The sequence below is a fragment of the Chiloscyllium plagiosum genome, unplaced genomic scaffold (genome assembly GCF_037043375.1).
Source record: "Chiloscyllium plagiosum isolate Xiang-an unplaced genomic scaffold, Cpla_swu_hap1 HiC_scaffold_32, whole genome shotgun sequence".
Taxonomy (NCBI): domain Eukaryota; kingdom Metazoa; phylum Chordata; class Chondrichthyes; order Orectolobiformes; family Hemiscylliidae; genus Chiloscyllium; species Chiloscyllium plagiosum.
Genome location: NW_028270170.1, coordinates 29,478,278 through 29,500,412, shown reverse-complemented (window position 1 = coordinate 29,500,412; position 22,135 = coordinate 29,478,278). Strand labels below are relative to the sequence as shown.

Genomic DNA, 22,135 nt, shown 5'->3' with positions numbered 1-22,135 from the left:
GGCAACTGTCTTTATGCAGTCTGCACATTCTCCATGTGTCCATTTGAGTGTCCTCTGAGTATTCTGGTTTCCTCTCACAATTCAAAGATGTGCAGGTTAGGTGGATTGGCCATTTTAAATTACCCATAATATCCAGGGATGTGCAGGCTAAGTGGATTAGCCATGTGGGTTAATGTGGGGATAGGGTAGGAGGGTGGGTGTGGCTGTGATGTTCTTCAGAGTTTCAGAGTGGACTTGATGGGCCTAATGGCCTGTTTCCATACTGTAGGGATTATTTTGATTCAGCACAAACAAATTCCCCTCACAGGACTCAGGATGTGATTTGGAAGCTGCTATAAAATAATAAAACCCACTAAATATCAATGTCAAGCTTTGAATGTGGCAAGTCACAGAGAGCAGGTGAGTGACCCATGTTGGGACATTACAAAAGCAATATGGTGGATGATCAATGAGACAGATCACATAGTGCAGGCTCTACCTGTAGCACTGATGGAACCAAGGTTATCTTTGCAATATTGACAAGAGTGGTATCAACAAGCATTCGCTGCAGTTATATTTCCTGATTCCTTCATGATTTCACTATATTTGAATTCAATTCTCCTGGAAATAAATCCCAATGCCTTCTTAGCATACTGGCTGTGCCACCCCTCCTCCGAATTTGGTTTGAATGATTTGTTCACCTGCATCCCGAGATCCCTTTGCTCTTCTAAGAAATTTCCTATTTCATATTCTCAGCTGCAGGTGACATTCCTGTTTTCCTATCAAAGTGCATCAACTCACATTTATCTGTACTTGCCATTTAACAGCCAGTTTTTCAATCAACTGAACCTTACAGGATATCGGCTAAGACTCAGTGTTGACAAATTTCATGAAGGGCTTCTCTTCAAGAGCCTTAGCAGGTTTCCAAACTCTCCTCACTATCTACACACCATTGCTTTCTGGTGCCTTGATAATTGTATTTCCCACTTGCCACAGGCAGAAGTGTTGAGCAGTGCTGAGACCTCCCAGCTTTGCTGGTAACAGTGCCAGCTTTAAAACTTTTTGCCTTGTAGTTGGTCAAGCATTGGCAGTTTGCAGCTGCCCTGTAGGTTGCGGTTTGTTTACCCTGGACATGACACACCCCATTTTGCCAAAGGGGCCCTGGAGGTCCCACTGGACAGTGGTACATGCAGTCTGTGTCCAGGGAGCATGGTGACCAATGGAGGTCTAGAAGAATAAGAGGTGAGCTGGAGTCACCAGGTAACTACTCTGACTTTCAAGTTGGGAATTGTCATTGTCTCATTCCCAACCAGCCGGTAGGAAAATGAGATAAAGCGTACCAACGAGTCAAGATGATGTAATAATTGATTCATGCTAACTTACGAAGGTTTATAAAATCGTGGGAGGCATAGATAAGGTAACTAGCAACTGCCTTCTCCCTAGGGTGGGGAAGCTCAAAACTAGAGGACATACTTTCTTTAAATGAGAGGAGAAAGTTTTAAAAAGTACTTGAGGGGCAACTTTTTTGACACAGAGAGTGGTTCGTGTGTGGAATGAACTTCTAGAGGAAGTGATGGGTGCAGGTACGGTTACAACATTTAAAAGACATTTGTATATGAATAGGAAAGGTTTAGAGGAATATGGGCCAAACGCAGTCAAGTTGGACTTGTTAAGTTTGGGAATTTGGTCAGCATTGACTGGTTGGACCAAAGGTTCTGTTTCCATGCTGTATGACTCTATGACTCTATGTAAATAGACCTCTCACCACTCACTGGAGAGAATGCCATCCTGCTGTACAATTCTTGTTAAAAATGTTGAGAGAAAATGGGACTTACTCTCAATGGTGGGAAGCTCCTCACTCTCAATCTCTTGCAGTTCTCCCAACTTTCGCAACAATTCCCATGTCATTCAGCGACTGGAAAGAATCTGCTCACGCTTATAATGTCATGTTTCAGTTTTCCTCAGTGTTAACTATACCCTTGGTACATTCTGCGAGTTTTGCTATTGAGTTACTCTTTCCTAATGCAACATAAGTTAAAAGTGGCAAGTAACTTTCGTACCACACAAACACCAGAAAATGACCATCTCCAACAAGAAAGAACCTAACCATTGCCCCTTGACTTTCAATGGCATTACCGTCACTGAATTCCTCAAAATTGAAAATCTGGTGGTTATCATCATTCAGAAACTGAACATCTAACTACGTAAATATAGTGGCTGCAAGAGCAGGTCAAAGACTAGGAATCTTGTAACACGTAACTCACCTTCTAACTCTCTAAATCCTGCCCACCTTCTAAAACACACAGGTCAGGAGTGTGATGGCATGCTCCCCATTTGCCTGGATGAGTGTAGCTCAAAGACACTGAAGAAGCTTGACACCATCCAAGATAAAGCAGCCCATCTGATTCTCGCCACATCCACAAACATTTGACTTTTCCACCACTGATGACCAGTAGCAACACCATGTACTATCTGCAAGATACAGTGCAGAACTTCGACAAGACCCTTCAGACAGCATCTTCCAAGCCAACGACTACTACCGTCTAGAAGGATAAGGGCAGCAGATACATGCAAACACTATCCTCCAAGCCAGTCACCATCCTGGCTTGGAAACATGCTACCATTCCTTAAAATCAATTAGGAGAAAGTGAGGACTGCAGATGCTGGGGATCAGAGCTTAAAAATGTGTTGCTGGAAAAGCGCAGCAGGTCAGGCAGCATCAAAGGAGAAGGAGAATCGACGTTTGGCTTAACGTCGATTCTCCTTCTCCTTTGATGCTGCCTGACTTGCTGCGCTTTTCCAGCAACACATTTTTAAGCTACCACTCCGTAAACATTGGTAGGCCAAAATCCTCAAACTCCCTCCCTACCTACGGCAAATGGACTGCAGCAGTTCAAAAGGCAGCTGATCACCACCTTCCCAAGAACAATGAGGAATGGACAAAAATGCTGGCTCATGAATATTAACAATAAAACAGATCTTTATGGAAAACTGTTTTAAACCTTTCTTCAGTTTAAATAACTGTCATTTATACTTAATGTAATGTCACTGGACCATCCATCCAGCAGTCCAGAATAATACTCTGGGGATATGGTTCTTATCTCATTACGGTGTCTAGTGGAATTAAAATTCAATTCATATATTTGGTATATAAATCTAACCTCAATAATGTGACCATGATAACTCTAATCGAGTGTGTAGAAATCCATCTGGTTCACTTATAGGTACAGAAGTAAGCCATTCAGCTTGTCAAACCTGTTTTGCTCTTCAATATAATCATGGCCTATCCTGCTATCCTTACCTGGTCTGCTCCACATGTGACTCCAGACCTACAACAATGTGGTTGACTCTTAATTTCTCCTGAAATTGGCCATTCATTTGAAGGGCAATTAGGGATGGGTAGCAAACATTTCCAGAAATATCCACAACCATGGAAGAATCAAAAGAAAACTCAATATAGCTGACATCTTGATGGTTAATTTTTGGTGAATTGTAACTGACTGATGACTGTTACCAACGATGTGGAAACAGATACTGACTCTCTTTTCTCTGCCTTTACTGTCTCCATGTAGTCATTCGAAGCGGAAGGAAGCCCGAAGCCTCATACCAGGTATAAACCCCGTCCGCCAGGAAGGGGCACTGTTGAATTTGAGTAAGTGATATCTCGGGGCTTGTTTATATCTATATAATTAGAAATCCACTCTAGCAGTCATTGAGAAGCACAAAACTGTGGATCCTGAATTATGAAATCACCACATAAAAATTCTGGAAATACTCAGGGAATGTCTGTAAAAAGGTGTTAATATTTTATATCTGTGACCCGCAACTTTTTTGACAGAACTGGGAAAAGTCAGAAATTAAATATTTTTGAGTAAGGGATAAATACAAGGACAAAATGAAGTTGTGTGACAGGATGGAAGACAGGAGAGATTGTTTTCTGTTTTTATTTGGGATATTCTTGCACCCGATGTAACTTCCTGACATCCCCAACATTCCCTCAATCACTGCAATCTCCTTTTTGTTTCAAATGGTGACTCTAAGTGAGATACCCAGCCTTGGTACCAGCGGGACCTTGTAAATCAGACGACAGGACAGTCACCGGACACTAATAGGCTACAAATTATTATTAATTCTTAGGATTTTAAAATTATAAATGCTATTTCTGCTTCAACATTCCAAGTCCTTGATATTTTCCAACTCCGTTTAGCCCATCAGCTTACTATCACCAGAGAGCATCATTCTCTTCATTATCAAACTTAGATTCAAACCTGATATATTTATAAAAATATGGAAGAACTGGGTATTAAGCTGGTTAGATTCTTGAAGAGACTGTGGGGCATTGGTAGACATGCATTTAAACTGGGCGGGACGGTGGCACAATGGTTAACACTGCTGCCTCACAGTGCCAGAGACCCGGGTTCAATTCCTGCCTCAGGCAACTGTCTGTGTGGAGTTTGCACGTTCTCCCCGTGTCTGCGTGGGTTTTCTCAGGGTGCTCCGGTTTCCTCCCACAGTCCAAAAATGTGCAGGTTAGGTGAATTGGCCATGTTAAATTGCCCGTAGTGATAGGTGAAGGGGTAAGTATAGGAGGTGGGTTGCTCTTTGGAGGGTCGGTGTGGATTTGCTGGGCTGAAGGGCCTGTTTCCACACTGTAAGTAATCTAATCTAATCTGTACAAGGGAATACACTGACTATTTGTTTGTTCTTCTCATCCCTGAGAGCAATGGAATATGTTGCTGGCTGGTTCAGTCTCTCTGCAAGTTTTCCAGAGGGAGCTGAGCTGATTTTAAATTGGTGCAGCGATTGCTTAATATAGAAGATAAATAACTTTACAGATAACACATATTCTGTGGAGGTTTTGATCTGCACAGGTGGCCAGGGAGGATTCCTCCAGAATTTATTTTCTTTTATCGATCCTGAGATTTCCTCAGATTCTATGCCTGTCCCAGGAGATTATGTCATTGTAGTGGGGGTGGTGTGGTGGATGGGTATGAAGTATCTAGCTATGGTGACCAGCCTACATTAGAGTATGGGGCAGGTTTAATAGGCCAACTGGTATTAATGCAGGTGTGGTTTGAATTGAAAGTCACTACAGTGTGGCAATAGATGAGTATCTAAGCCTCATTAGGTTTGAGGAGTTAGATGTCTACATTTAATATGAGTCTTGCATTTCATCATGTTGATTTTTGACTAAAGGATACAAGTGCAGGAAAACTAAAGTTTAGAAGAGCAAGGGTCCAAAATGATATATTCATAAAAATCCAGTCATTCCTAACAAAAAAAAATTAATGGGGGAATTCCCCAATTGTCTAATACAGTAGCGCCTCGACTTATGAACTTAATCCATTCCGGGACCCGGTTCGCGAATCGAAAAGTTTTGCAAACTGAATCAATTTTTCCCATTGTTCAGATAGCATAAGAATGCTTGAACGGCTGTTCACAGCACACGCGCCAGACGAACTGAATGAGATCACGTGGGGCCTGAGACCTTTTGCGTTCAACAAGCGCATAGCAAAGCAGAATAATGAAACCACATGGTCACACACGGGCTTTTTGCGTTCGTACCTTCGTTCGTACCTTGAATTTCGTACGTACGTTGAAGCAAAATTTTACGTACAATCCTGTTCGTAAACCGATTTGTTCGTGAACAGGGTCGTTCATATGTTGAGGCGTTACTGTAGTTACTTTACACCCTGCGCTGGATTCTCATACTATTGTTGTCCTTCGTTTTACAGCAAAGACATAAACCTTCCACAAATAGCCTCTGCAGATGATTCACACACTCAACGTAAGTAACTTGCTTAATACCATTACTCGTCAATCATTTCCAAGTTATTAATACATTAACACACTACTTCCCACTTTCATGGCAAGGCATGTCTTCTACGCAGAAATCACACTTTGTCAATGCCAGTAATTATTGATTAGTCATACAATAACATCCTGTACACAAAAAGTAGATCAAATCCAATCCAACCAGTTACTGCCCAATCAGCCTACTCTCTATCATCAGTAAAGTGATGGAAGGAGTCACCAACAGTGCTATCAAGCAGCACCTGCTCAGCAACAACCTGCTCAGTGACGCCCAGTTTGGGTTTCACCAGGGTCACTCAGCTCCTGATCTCATTACAGCCTTGGTTCAACATGGACAAAAGAGCTGAATTCCAGAGGTGAGGTGAGTGTGGCATCAAGGAGCCCTGGCAAAACTGGAATCAATGAGTATCAGGGGACAAATGATCTGATGGTTAGTCATACCTAGCACAAAGGAAGATGGCTGTCATTGTGGAGGGTCAGTCATCTGAGCTCCAGGACATTTCTGCAGGAAGCCCTCAGGCTGGTGTCCTAGGCCCAACAATCTTCATCTGCTTCATCAATGACCTTCCCTCTGTCATAAGGTCAGAAGTGGGTGACGATTCGCTGACGATTGCACAGTGTTCAGCACCTTTCATGACTCCTCAGATACTGAAGCAGTCTGTGCTCAAATGCCAGAAGATCTGGATGATATCCAGGCTTGGGCTGATAAGAGGCAAATAACATTCGCACCATACAAATGTTAGACTATGACCATCACCAATAAGAGACACTCTGACCACCGCCCCTTGACATTCAATGGTATTCCCATCACTGAATCCCCCATTGTCAACATCCTTGGGGTTACCATTGCCCAGAAACTCAATTGGACTCATCACATAAACACAGTGGCTACAAGGCAGGTCAGAGACTAGAGATAATGCGGCGATTAACCCACCTCCTGACACCCCAAAGTTTGTCCACCATCGACAAGGCACAAGTCAGGAGTCTGGCAGAATACTCCCCACTTGCCTGGATGGGTACAGCTCCAACTACTCTCAAGAAGCTTGATACCATTCAGGACAAAGCAACCCCCTGCTTGATTGGCATCACATCTTCAAACATTCAATCCCTCCAATACTGGAGCTCAGTACCAGCAGTGTGTACTACTTCCAAGATGCACTGCAGAAATTCACCAAAGATCCTTAGACAGCACCTTCCAAACTGACAACCACTTCCATCTAAAAGGACAAGGGCAACAGGTATTTGGGAACTTCACAACCTGCAAGTTCCCTCCAAGTCACTCACCTGACTTGGAAATATACCACCGTCCCTTCACAGTCCTTGGATCAAAATCCTGGAATTCTCTCCCTACCAGTATTGTGGGTCAACCCACAGCAAGTGGACTGCAGCGATTCAAGAAGGCAGCTCACCAACACCTTCTCAAGGGCAAATAGGGATGGGCTATCAGTGCTGGCTAGCCAGCGACGCCCAAGACCCACAAATAAATATTTTTTTAAATGTTAGGATCAAAAACATTGTACATGTATAAATAAGTTTCTGAAATATTCCTTAGGTCCTTAATAACAGTTTGCATAAGGAAGGCTGTTACCTTACAACATTGTTTTCATATGGATTTGTAATAATGGACTCTGTAATTGAAGATCAATAATGTGCTAACCCTGCATGCAGATTGCCTTCTTTGACTGTATGTCTTAGTTAATAAGATTTAGTATAAGATGCACATACAATATAAATCTCCACACATGCCTATGACTAAAAAAAGCTGTGTATAATTAGATTACAATCACATATCAACAGGAAATGTTGCACTTAACAGCTTCATCTGTACCTGTGATTAGAAACTCAAATAAAAGTATTGTGCTAACTAATCCCCAAAATTAATAGTCTCTTTGTTTGATAATATGTAAAGGTTTGGCTGAGCTACTGTTAAGCATCATCGGGAGAATAAGGAAAAGAAAATAGAAAAGAATTGGCATAGTGCCAATGTTCTACAGTTTAATTTACATAAATTATCAGTGTCTGATCATTGTTGGCTATGTGACTATCACACTGTACATTGGATAATCAGAAAAGATCAATAGCCATTCAATGCAGGGTATTATTACCCTCGTTTAATTCATCATTTGAATAAATTTAATATCAAATCTAAATAAAGAGCTTGGGATATCACATTGCCATCTGGGAAAACTCGATGATATACAGTTCAGTATAAACAGGATGCCACATGCTTTAATTATTGGTGTCTTTACTATCAACAAATGACAATGGAAAGACTGAAGTGCTTCAGTTTATGGTAACTACACTAACATTCTAGATAAACTGCAATCACTTACTGTCTTAAATCAAAATGACAGAAGGAAAAAAGCGATGCAGATTGAAATTACCTTTTAGTTATATCAGAAACGGCTACTGGAGGTACTTTGGATACTGCAGGTAAGGCAATTTCTTCACTGGGTCCTGAGAAATATTTGTCTACATTACTATAGGCTGGAAGAATAGACGAGCTGACTAAATAGGCTAAGGAAATAAATCAGAGGATCTATTCGGCATAACATTTATTTTTGGGTAAACTCATGTAAGATAAGATTATATGAATGGGTTTTCCAAAACTTCAATGCCTAGTGGGTTCTGGAACTCTGTGTTGTGTTTTGAGCAATGTAAGGGATTCTGTGCTGTTTAGTTCAAAGAGCTTTTTTTTTTGATATTCACCCAAGTGACTACAGCTCACATGTGGGTTTTGACAGGCCTACGATGAATAGGTTCTCAACTCTGGTACTATTCTAATAAACCTCTCCTGCACTGCTCCTATTGATATCCATGCTGCATTGCGCTATGCAAAACTGAATGCAATTCACCAGTTGAGACCTAACCAGAGTTTTGTCGTCGTTAAGGATAACTCATATTCAAACAATAATTCCAATGACTGTAATTAGTAAGGCATGCCCTGCAATATGTCTTGCAAGGAACTAAATGTAGCCAGGAGCTTGTTACATATTGTAAAATATGACTATGAAGAGAACATTACAAATCTTCATTGGACGTGATGTCATAAGCCCTGGTACAGGGAGGAACAAACAGAAAATGATGATCAATCAGTTTCACAAGTACAACAGACAATGGAGGAAGCAGTGGTAAACCAATTCTTTTCTTGGACTGTCGTTACATATCATTAGGACTCTGAAGAATTATTCAGCAATAGTACAGTTTACTTGAAATATAAAACTAAACAACGTAGTGAATTTCACAATGGTCTGTATCACTGTAAAGATCTCACAGTTAGGACATGTCGGGGAAAATCGCAGGTCCTGTTGTGCAATTTTAATTCCATTTACTTGAATTACCAAAAAAACTACTGCATCGATAATTTTCCAATGTACTCTGAATGGTCTCACAAAATTTACTTCACTGACTAGAAGTTTCAGAATGGTTGTTTGTGTCTCGTTTGAAGAAAATACTGAGATGCAGTGTATGTTTAATCTGATGCTTTGCTGTGTTTATCAGTAGTGGTTTGCCTACTAATAGACAATGGCATTTCTATATCATTACTGCTGTATAACCTACTTTTAAAAGGACAGTGTATAAAATTTTCTGCAAACTCTGCTGTGACATCAATTTATTTTTACCCATTCAGAGAATGTGGCCATCACTGGCAATTTCAGGACTTGTTGCCCACCCTTTCTTGCACTGGAGAAGGTGGTCAGTTGCTTTCGTGAACTGTGGTGTATGTATACACTGTATGTATAGCCACAGTGTTATTAAGGAGAATTGTGTAAGTCATTGATCCAGCAACAGTGAAGGATGATGGTGTATGACTTGGAAGAGAACTTGCAAGTGATGGTTGTTGCAGCTGCTGTTGTCCTTCTTAGTGTTAGAAGTCACAGATTTGGAAGATGCTTATGAAGGAGCCTTGATGAGTTGCTACAGTGCTACTTGTAGATAATACAAACATAGGGAATACTGGAGAAATTCAGCAGTTTCCGATTTACAGTATTTTGTCTTTATTGTAGGTAACACACACTACTCTGCCTGTGCATTGGTGGTGGAAGAGCTGAGTGTTTTAGGTGTGAATCAAGCAATACTTAGGTGTGGTGCTTTTTGAGCATTGTTGGAGTACACCCGTACAAGCAATTGGAAAGCATTCTAGCACAAGCTGACTTGTGCATTATAGATGGCAGACGGTTTTTGAAATAAAAGAAGTTTGTTACTGATCCCAAAATTCCCATTGTTATAGGAACACTTCCTATGTGGCTGGTTCAATTATGTTTTTGCTTAATTGTAAACTCCCCTCCCCTAACCTCTCTTCCTCCAGGCTGGCCTATTCCATCGCCAATCCCTAACCACCTGATGCTTGGAGGAAGAATGCCTCATCTTCCACCTTGGGACCCTGCAACCACACGGGATTAATGAGGAATTAACCAGTTTCCTCATTTCCTCTCCCCACACATTATCCAAGTCCCAAGCCTCTAACCCGGCACTGTCCTCTTGACCTGTCCATCTTCCTTCTCACCTACCCACTCCACCCTCCTCTCTGACCTATCACCTTCCTCCCCCACCTTCATCTACCTATCATAAGACCAACTATCTTCCCCCCCAAAACCCCACCACCCTCCCATTTTTCTCTCAGCCCCCCTGGCCCACAAGCCTCATTCCTGATGAAGGGCTTTTGCCTGAAAAGTCGATTCTCCTGCTTTTCGGATGCTCCCTGACTTGCTGTGCTTTTCCAGCACCACACTCTTGATTCTGATCTCCAGCATCTGCCTTCCTCACTTTCTCCTACTTAGTAGCCCTGGAATGATGCAAGAATGTTATAGGTGATCGAGTTCACAAAGAATAAGCTAAGACCAATGAATGTACCATTGAGGACAGCTATAGAACCAGGAGAATCTCCAGGATACTCAATTAAACTCTGTCAAGTGTTTTTCAACATCTGAGCCAAACAAATTGACCCATATTAACATGCCCATTAGGAGCAGGAGTAGGCCACTTGATGCTTGAGTAAGCGCTGCTATCTATAAGATGGAGCAGGATTGGATTGCTCTACATTTCCATTGACCATCAAATAAACTTTCATCCCATTACTCATCAAGAGTTTCCTTACATCTGTCTTTAAAATATCCAAATACACTCCTCTTTGAGGAAGACAGTTCCAAACACTCCCAATGACATCTGAGAAACAAAATTGTCTCATATCTGTTATAAATGAACAAACAGTGACCTCTAGTTCTAGATTTTCACACATGAGTAAACATGCTTTCAACATGCACCTTGTCAAGACCCCTCAGGATCTTATTTGTTTCATTCAAATCATCTAAATCTTTTGAATTCCAGCTGACACAAACCTAGCCTGTTCCACTTTTCCTCAGAAGCCAACCAGCCCATTCCAGGCATTTAATCTAGTAAACCTTCGCTGAACTACTTCCAGTGCACGTACACCTTTCCCTAAAAAGTGACCAATACTGTATACAGTACTCCGGATGTGATCTCACCAGTACCCTCTATAATTTGAAAGATAACATCCTTACTTTTGTATTCAATTCCCCTTGCAATAAATACCAACGTTCTCTTAGCTTCCCTAATTATTTTCTGTACCGCAGACTCTTCATTCCAACTCATCCATGCTAACCAGATATCTTAAATAAATCTTGTCCCATTTGCCAGCATTTGGCCCATATCCTTCTAAACCAGAAATCTAAATATGGTACATCTGCTGAGTTTCCCTTATCCACATCATGTGTCATTTAAACAAAGAACTTTAATAAGTAGTTGAACAAGCCATATTGATTCTGTGATTATCTAAAACTTTCTAACAATCCCCTTATAAGATCTTGAATAATAGCTTTTAATATCTTCTCTAAGATAGGTATTAATCTAACAAGCCTTTAGTTATCTGCTTTCTGTCTCCCTCTGTTTTTGAACAAAGGAGTTACATTTGCTATCTGCCAATGTAACAGAACCTTTCCTGAATCTAGGGAATTTTTGAAAATTAAAACCAACTCATCAACTATCTCACTAGCGCTTTCTTTTATGATCCTAGGGTGAAATATTTCAGGTATGGGAACTTAACAGCCTGCAGCTATTATAATTTGCTCAGTATCACTCCCCCTCCTTTCCATTTTCTGACTATTTCTGGGATATTATTTACATTCTTTATAGTAAAGGCTAATAAAAAAATACTTATTCAATTCAGCTGTCATATGCTTATTTTTCATGATTAGTTCTGCGGACTCATTTTGTATGTGACTAACACTGACCTTGTTAAATCTTTTCTTTCTAAAATGTCTCTAGAAATTCTTACTATCTCTACATATTTTAGCTAGCTTTCTCTCATACTCAAATGTTTCCCTCCTCCTTAACCTTTTAGTCATTCTTTTCTACTTTTGTATTCTTGCCCACTCTGCTGACCTGCCTTCATCTCTGCACAACTACAGAGGAACCTCAATTATCCAGCATTTGATTAACCGAATTTCGGATTATCCGATCGCAAGGTCCCAGTGTTTGGCTAACTATGTTATCCAGCATTCGGTTATCCGGCATTTGATTAACCGAATGATATATTCCCTGACCGTGTCCTTCTGATAATCAAGGTTTCTCTGTATATGCTTTTCTTTAAATTTGATATTACATTTAACTTCCTTAGTTAACTACAGATGATTCACCCTCCCTTGGAAATTTGGAGGATTTGATCTATAGGGAGGGGCTGAACAGGCTGGGGCTATTTTCCCTGGAGCGTCAGAGGCTGAGGGGTGACCTTATAGAGGTTTACCAAATTATGAGGGGCACGGATAGGGTAAATAGACTCTCTGGGGTCGGGGAGTCCAGAACTAGAGGGCATACGTTTAGGGTGAGAGGGGAAGAGACCTAAGGGGCAACTTTTTCACACAGAGGTTGGTACCAGTATGGAATGAGCTGCCAGAGGAAGTGGTGGAGGCTGGTACAATTGCAACATTTAAGAGGCATTTGGATGGGTATATGAATAGGAAGGGTTTTGGAGGGATATGGGCTGGGTGCTGGCAAGTGGGACTAGATTGGCTTGAGATATCTGGTCGGCATGGACGAGTTGGACTGAAGGGCCTGTTTCCATCTGTACGTCTCTATGACTCTATAAAATGTATTTATTATTTTGAAATAACACTTTAAATAGCTGCCATTGCATCTGTATTGCCCTATCCCTTGCCCTAAATTACCACTTCACTTTATCATGAAATTTCTAATCATATAATGAAGCTTTTCAGTAAGCATCTCAGACAAAATGTCACAAATTGACTTTCTTTAACTAGTTTCTGTCATTGAATTGTTTTTATGGAAACATAGATCCTATTTACAGGAAATAGATAAAGGAGCAAATTTCCTCTATGCAGCAGTCATAATTTCTTTTGGCTATTTTTCTGACCTCACTACACATGCTTCACTGAAGAAAATTTCTCCCTCTGTCAGTACCTATTTATCTGAAGTTACCAGTGATTATGGAGAAACAAGGCAAAACAAGGAAAAACAGGAATGAAGAGTAAACTATGAGAATGGCATTAGCAACAGTGTTGGTTGCGACAGTGATCTAGGAATTCTTAGAACTGGCGGTAACAATGCAGCTGCAGCAGCAGCAGCAAAGAACAGGCAATAACAACAGCTCAAGACCATAGGCTGGCCAGGGTGATGCAGCAGGACCAGCTTGAATGGAGTTGGTCAGTATTCCTGTACAGATTGATTTCCAAGCATGTCTCTAGTCCAGGCTATCCAATAAAGTCATCAATATCAGGAATCCTAGTTGTAAAGAGACATACAGTTTTGGAATATGATTTCCTTTGTCCTCAAACTGAATCTCTTGAAATACATATGAACTTCCCATGATGCAGTCTGAATTATTAGCTCCTCTGTCTCAGCTCAGTTCTGATAGTGATGGCATTTCTTGTTTGAAATCATCTTACAATGAATCGTAGGAGATTTGTTGAAAAACAAATCTTAAATGTCCCTAATCTAATTGGCATGCATTTACTTTGTGTTATGTTCAGTTAGACTGAGGAAAACAGACCAGATGTGAAAAGACACATTTTTACTTTATCAATTTTAAGCAAAGTATCAGTGAAAAAAATTACATAAATCTGAAAGCTATCATTGAATGATTAACTAAAATATTCTAATCATGACACTCAAGAATTTGTTTCCTGATTAACAATTTATTCTATAAATTGGGCTGCTCCTTGTCGAAATATCATGACTAACAGTGTCCTCCATCATGATGCTATACATAGCCATCATTTATTCCATAGAGTTTAATCACATTCTACATTTTTCTATTCTAAATACTTGGACACTGTTTGGTGAAAGTTTACTGAAAGTCCAATCAATGATAGTAAGCTCCATAAAGATAGGCAAAAGTAATGCAAAATGAAGAAATTACACCCAGTATGTTTAACTGTGTATCAACACAGAAATTATCTTTTAGAAATTTCAGCTATTCAGATTTCACTGTCCATTATTTTAGAAGAAGGAATTAAAATAAATGGGTGAACATCAAAATAGTGGACAAAGGAGTGACTTGTGAATGAGTTAAACTCTCACCCACTAATACTGGCAACAAATAGTGTGAAGCTGCAAAAATCTCTCACTCAACATTCTAGTTTGAGGCGAGAGGTAATAATTAGTATGGAAAAGGACAGAGAATTTAAGGCAAATAATATTCTGCTGAAGCGGTCAGTGTCTTCACCCCTGCATCCCACTCTGGGGCAGATGTTCATGGAAGGTACCACTACAACATAGCCGAACCTGTAAATCCTTCCAATGCGCTAATAGCAGACAGTAAGAGCAGAAGGGTCTTCTGCTCAGTCATGCTTGATGTGGCATGGCATCCCTTCAGTTGTAGCCGTTGGCAACAGGCCAGTTATCTGTTCTAGGACAACCTAGCTATGGATACTGACAAATGTGCATTATTTCTGCATATGAATCATGAGACTCAAAAGGTCCCTCTAAATCTAATCCAAGAGAAGGGGAGAAAAGGAAAGTAATCAGAAATTATATCCAGTATTTGATATATATGTTTAGCTAGTTAGTTAATACAGTGTAAGAAAAGACATAAAATAAAACAAAAATTGAAATGTTTGAAGTTTAGTCAAAAGTCTGATGTTCCCTCAAATGGAAAACATTAAAACATTTTGTCTGTTTTTTTAAAATTGTTCATCTGATGTTGATTCTGTTTTTGATTAGGTCCTAGAAGGAGTCAAGATAAAGCTGGCAGAGAGCCTACAGGTCACAGAGAATACAATTACAAGCAGGTATAGTTTTACTAGTGCCAGAACGGATAAAGGCACATCCCATCTCCACCAAACCTGTAAGGTCATCCTTATTAACATCTGAGGTCTTGTGCCAAAACAGTCAGGGCTGTCCTGCAGACCTTTGAAGCAGCATGTTGACATTGCCATACTGACCAAATTATACCTTTAGCCAATGTCCCAGATGGCTTCATCAATATCCCTGAATAAGTCACGTCCCACAAGCAGGATAGATCCAGCAGTGGTGGTGCCTCAATGGTGTACAGTCAGGATGAAATGACCCAGTGAATCCTCAAAACTGGCTCTGAACTGCATGAATTCTCATTGCATCAAATCAAGCATGGCTAATGAAATTTCTGACTTGGCCTCCTCCAAACTGTTGTAACACTCAGAAGAAACACAGAAGGTGATCTGTGTTGTGGTCTTTGATGTTCATCACTAAACACCAATGTTTGCCAACCTAGCAGAATCCTGAAGGACACAGCTGTCAGACTGCACTATGGCTCATGAGAATACCCTCAAGTCAGAAAAGCTCAATTGACATTATGCTCAGCAAACCACTTGTCCAAATTTGTCCATCAATAACACTATTGGTAGGGGTGACTACTGTGCAGTCTTTCAGGCATGATCCTATCTTCACATAGAGATGTCCTCTTTGTGTGAGATAATACAATCACCACTGAGTTAAATGGAATAGATGCAGAATAAAACTAGTTGCTAAAAACTAAATGGTGATGAGGTTGCGAACTATGTGCAACAGTAGCCAAATTGTATTTCACAAAACTAACCTCATGTCCCAGTATATCCCTCATTCTGCTATTACCATCAATGAAGGGGACCACCTTTGTACAATGGTTAATGTTTTGATTCTGATGTGACTCCTCAATCAATGAGTCACACTGGGAAATGCATTCTACAGTTCTGTCAAATTCCTCACTGAATTTAGAAACTATTAGCATTTAACATCACTTACTGGTCATTGCATGTATACAATGTGGAGTTTCATTACCAATGAAAACTTGAAAAACTAAGAAAGTGCATTATCAAGCACATGTACAAACACAGGCAGTTAGCTTACAAAGAAGGGAAAAGGGAGTGATGTCCAGAACAGACAGGCAGCTAAAAGCAGTTGCAGCTTAAATTTCTTGAAGCCCTTAAGCAGTGAGAGGGAAGGCTGACTAACTGCTTAAAGCTGTTTAACTGCTGACCTATTTCCACAGCAGTAAAAAAGTTTTCAGATATTCTTGAGGTCTGCATGAACAACTGTTCTTTCACTCGGAATTGATACTTTAAGTTGATGAGAGAAACAGGCAGAGAGAGTTTCTTCCAGTTTTTCCTGACAAATCCATCTTTCCTCATCTTCGCCCTCTACAGGGCAGAAAAAGCTATACACAAAGATTAACTTGCATATTCCTCAGTGCGCCCATTTTTTGCCCAAGTTGAATTGTCCATAGACATCCCCAAATCTAAGGAGGGATGTACTGGCCTTGGAAGGCGTCCAGAGGAGGCCCCTCATGAGTGATCCTGGGAGTGAAATGCTTGCCATATGAGGAGCAGTTGAGGATTTTGGGTCTGTACATAATGGAGTTTAGAAGTATGAGGGTGGTCTTTCATTGAAATTTATCGAATACTGAGAGGCCCGGACATGAAGAAGATGTTTCCTTTGGTAGGGAGATTATGTCCCGAAGGCATAGCCTCAAAGTGAAGGAACTTTAGAACTGAGATGAGGTGAAATTTCTTCAGCCGGAGGGTAGTTAATCTGTGGAATTCATTGCCGCACAAGGCTGTGGAAGCCAAGTCACCAAGTGTATTTAAGACAGAGATAGACATTCTTGATTGGTAAGGGGATCAAGGATTACAGGGTGAAGGCAGGAGAATGAGGTTGAGAAATATATCAGCCATGATTGAATGACAGAGCAAGCTTGATGGGCCAAATGACTAATTCTATTCCTATATATTATGATCTTTCATCACAACGTGTAACTTCCAGAAACATTTGGAATAATTGGAAGCTACAGATTTTAGTTTCATTGACTTTTTTGACGATACCAATTTTGGCTCAGACTAGATCCTTGTTTATTGAGCATTTCAATGACCTTAGCCTGGTCAGGCAATCATAGCAACCATTTTAGGTGAACATTTGTCCTTTTTAATGCTATGTTTTAGTCCCTGAGAGACTTAAGTATTAAAGCCAAATGATAGAAGTTAAATATTTATCATCCATTTTCCTGACAATCATAACAGTGTTTAAATTTTCCTCAATGAAGATATTCTCCTGTTCTTTCATTGCAGGAATCCTGTTATCTCCCAATTAGCAAGGCTCCTTTAATTATTTATTATTTGTACCATTATTCACCATTATCTCCAAAAAGCAGCATTTTCCTGTTTCTCCATTTAATTGTTTATCTCATTGAAGGAGTTGCCTTGTATATTTCTGTCTCCCAGTGAGGAGAGTTCCTGAATCCATTATTACGATGAATTTCTGGTCTCTGAATTTGCAAAGTATATCTGCGCAAGAGGATAAGACAGTTTTCACTGAGATTAATCATGGTGACTCGAAAGTACTCTGCTCACCTCCACCTGTGAAAACTTGTACAATTTATGATGACAATCACTTATACCCCTGCTTTTAAATTGCCCAAATTCGACAACCTTAATGGTAGAAAAAATGTAAAGCACATCCGTGTTGTATACTATTCCAAGCAACGATAGCAGCATCACTGGGAGAGATTTGGAGTATAAAGTTTTGAGAACCAACCTGAATCTGATGGATGTTACTATATCCAGTAGACTGAGGGCATTAATTAGAATGCTGTACCTTCAGCAAAGAGAATGATGATGCTCACCGTTCTGTGTCATTTCAATCCCTATTACGGTGTCTCAGATACCTCAGGTATTTGTTGAATTTGATGAACTGAAAATGGATGAAGCCGAACATCAATACTGGCAAGAGACTGGACGATGGATAAAGTATGAAGAGGATCTGGACAAGGATACAGACCGATGGGGTAAAGCGCATGTCCCTTCTCTCACCTTCAGGAGTCTCCTGGAACTCAAAAGGGGCATCAGCAAAGGTAGGTATATCTGCCAATGTAATCACCTAGTCCAATGCTAATCTGATTAATTTCTGCTCTACTTTACAAGATATGTTTGCAAAAGCCAGTCATAAACTGTGTTTGTTTTCATTCATAGGTGCTGTTCTACTAGACCTGAAGGAAACCACATTTATTGGTATTAGTGTTAACATAGTCGAAGAGTTGATTGCCAAGGATCAGATGAGGGCAGAAAATAAAGTCAGTGTGCTGAATGTGTTGCTGCAGAAACTTAGGTAAGTTGACCACATTTCCATACGATTCCTAATACTCAGGGTGAGCTGTCTGCAGCTACCTATAGGTTCATTATGGGGGGTAACTGTGAAAGTAAAAAATAATTACTATAAAGGTAAAAAGCTTAGTTTTAAGCCCTCCAATCTATTGAGTAACATTTCTGACTGACATCTTAATCTAAAGAATTGTATTGTTTAAACTGAGAGTCCTCATTACTGCTTAGAGACATTAGTAGGCTTCACCAACTCTATTTAGTTTATTTGCAATAAACATTAGAAAAGGGGTTTTGCACAATATACACTGATAATTTGCCCTCTTTGTGCCGTTAACCCCTTCAAGCCATTAAGCTAATGAGACCTACAGAACGAACAAGGCACAAACATCTGAAACCTTGTTAAATGACATTTCCGAATAAGTCAATGGCAGGCGTATTGATTAGCCTTTTGGTAATTTCTGACACAGTTCATCCCCAGCCTTGACCAGCATTGAGCTCTATTTTTATCCTTCTCACAGCAAATCCAGGCATCACTAAGGTACAATGGGCTATCAGCAGCAATAGAATTGTTTTCAAACACAAAAAGCAACCTCATGGCCTGGTATATCCCCTTCTCTGTAATGACCATCAAGCCAGGGGATCAACCATGCTATGCACAGGCAAGCATGCCTGGACCAGCACCAGGTATACATAAAAAATGAGGTTTCAACCTGGTGAAACTACAGCACAGGATTTCTTGAATGCCAACTAACAGAAGCAGCATACAATAGACAGAACTAAGTGATCTCACAATCAACAGATCGTATCCAAGCTCTGCAGTCCTGCTGTACCCAGTTATGGACGATTAAACAACTCACTGGAGGAGGAGGCCCCACAGATAACCTCAATGATGGGGGAGCCTGGCACATCAGTGGATCAGAGAAGATAAAAGATTTTACATGCATATTCAGTTAGAAGCACTGAGTGGATAATCCATCTCAGCTTCCCCCGAGGCCTCCAGTATCACAGTTAGCCAGCATTCAGGCAATTTGATTCATGCCATGTGATATCATGGAAAGGCAGAGGACATTGGTCATGGAAAACACTCCTGCAATAGAACTGAAGACTTATGTTGTACTCCCATCTAAACTGTTCCAACACAGCTACAATACTGACATATATCCAACAATGTGCAAGATTTTCCAGGGACGTCCAGAAACACAAAGCAGGACATATCCAGGTCCACCAGTTACCGCTCCATTACCCTGCCCACAATCATCAGCAAAGTGATGAAAAATGTTGTTGACTGTGCAATCAAGTGGGACTTGCTTGTCAATAACTTACTCATTGATACTCAATTTGAGTTCTGCTAGGGTCAGCTCCTGACCTCAGTACATGACAAAAGACGGGAACTCTAGAGGTGAGATGAGAGTGACATTAAGGTGGCCCTTAACCTATTGTGGCATCAAGGAGCCCTGTCAAGTCAGGAATCAATGGAAATTCAGGTAAATGCTACACTGGGGTTGGAGTCATGCATAGTCTAAAGGCTTTTGGAGGCCAATCATATCAGTCAGGAGACGTCACTGCTCTGCAACTGAGTTTCTTATGGCAGTGCCCTAGGTCAAACACATTTAACTGTTTCATCGTTGACGTTCCCTGCATCAAAAATTCAGAAGTGACGTTGGGTCCTAATGAACGCATAATCTTTAGCACATTTCAAGTATGGACAAAAGAGCTGGATTCCAAAGGTAAGGTAATGGTGACTGCCCTTGACATCAAGGCAGCATTGACTGAGTGTGGCATTGAGGAACCTGAACAAAACTAGAGTCAATGGGGATCAGGGATAAAGCTCCGCTGGTTTGAATCATACCCAGCACATGTGAAGATGTCTGTGATTGTTGAAAGTCAGTCCTTTCATTTCCAGGACATCTCTGCACGAACTTCTCAGGATGGTCTCTGAAGCCTATCCAACGTCAGCTTTCTCAATGATCGTCACCCCATCATAAGATCAGGGATATTTGCTGATGATTGCACAATGTTCAAGACAAATTGTAACTCCTCAGATTGGGATGCAGAAATATCCATGTGCAGAAAGCCCTGGACAATATTCAGGTTTGGGCTAATAAGTGTAAGTAACATTCACATGACACAAGTGCCAGGCAATGGCTATCTCCAACAGGAGAAAAAAATAACCATTTCTTTGAGATTCAATAACACCACTGAATTTCCCATGAGCAAGGTCCTGAGAATTACCAAGGACAAGAAACTGATAAATATTGCAACAGGAAGCCAACAGAAATTCTGCAGTGATTAACTCACCACCTGGCTTGCGAAGCCTTGTCCACCATCCTCAAGTTGCAAGTCAGGAGTGTGATGGAATGCTCTCTCCACTTGTCTGGAGCTTAATGCTATCCAGCACAGTGCAGCCCAATTGGTAGGCACCCCAACCACCATTTGCAACATTCACTCTACACACATGGTCAGCTCTGTACCATCTACAAGATGCACTGCCACAACGTAGAGGATTCTGAACAACACCTCTTCAAAATCCATGTGCTCCACAACATAGAAAAACAAGAGCTGAAGAAGCATGGGAACATCACGCTCTAAGCTAAGTACCAACCTGGCTTGGAACCATATGATTGCTGGATCAAATTTTGGATATCCCTTCTCAACAATGTTTTGGGTGTGCCTGCATCACGTGTACCTCAGGAAGTTATATCAATATCATCAAGGGCAATTAGGGATGGCAAAAAAGTCAACAATACATCCCACAAAAAAATCAAATAAACAAATAAATGAAAGTTGAGATCCTTATTTCTGTCAGAGGGAAGCAGGTGAGAATCACAATTGATTAGATTAGATTAGATTAGATTAGATTAGATTAGATTACCTACAGTAAACTGGCCAAAAATATAAAGGAGGATAGTAAAGGTTTTTTTAGTATGTGAAAAGAAAAAAAATGGTTAAGACTAAAATTGGGCCCTTGAAGACAGAAATGGGTGAATTTATTACGGGGAACAAAGCAATGACAGAAGAGTTGAATTGGTACTTTAGATCTGTCTTCACTGGGGAAGACACGAGCAATCTCCCAGATGTAATAGTGGCTGAAGGACCTTAACTGAAGGGAATTTATATTAGGCAGGAAATGGTGTTGGAGAGACTGTTAGGTCTGAAGGCTGATAAGTCCCCGGGACATGATGTTCTACATCCCAGGGTACTGAAGGAGGTGGCTCTAGAAATCGTGGATGCATTGGTGATCATTTTCCAATGTTCTATAGATTCAGGATCAGTTCCTGAGGATTGGAGGCTGGCTAATGTTGTCCCACCTTTTAAGAAAGGAGGGAGGGTGAAAACAGAGAATTATAGACCAGTTAGTCTGACCTCAGTGGTGGGAAAAATGCTGGAGTCAATGATAAAGGATGAAATTACTACACATCTGGATAGCAGTAACAGGATAGGTCAGAGTCAGCATGGATTTATGAAGGGGAAATCATGCTTGACTAATCTTCTGGAATTTTTTGAGGATGTAACTCTGAAGATGGACAAGGGGGATCCTATGGATGTAGTATACCTGGACTTTCAGAAAGCCTTTGATAAAGTCCCACATAGGAGGTTAGTGAGCAAAATTAGGGCACATGGTATTACAGACAAAATACTGACATGGATTGAAAATTGGTTGCTGACAGGAAACAAAGAGTAGTGATAAATGGCTCCCTTTCGGAATGGCAGGCGGTGACCAGTGGTGTGCTGCAGGGATCAGTGCTGGGACCGCAGCT

At 40.7% G+C, this 22,135-nt stretch overlaps 1 protein-coding gene across 4 annotated transcripts in view; it reads left to right on the top strand.

The window, feature by feature from the left end:
* Positions 1–22,135, top strand: part of LOC122539953 (anion exchange protein 2-like) — a 90,436-nt gene that overhangs the window by 16,902 nt on the left and 51,399 nt on the right. For 2 of the 4 annotated variants that reach the window (XM_043675174.2, XM_043675178.2), the window contains 5 exons: positions 3,552–3,589; positions 5,715–5,767; positions 14,992–15,059; positions 17,941–18,130; positions 18,249–18,384. In XM_043675174.2, coding sequence (XP_043531109.2) covers positions 3,552–3,589; positions 5,715–5,767; positions 14,992–15,059; positions 17,941–18,130; positions 18,249–18,384 — 485 coding nt within the window. Of the gene's footprint in view, positions 1–3,551; positions 3,632–5,714; positions 5,768–14,991; positions 15,060–17,940; positions 18,131–18,248; positions 18,385–22,135 lie in introns of all 4 variants that reach the window. The other 2 variants (XM_043675173.2, XM_043675177.2) reach the window with 1 other exon arrangement.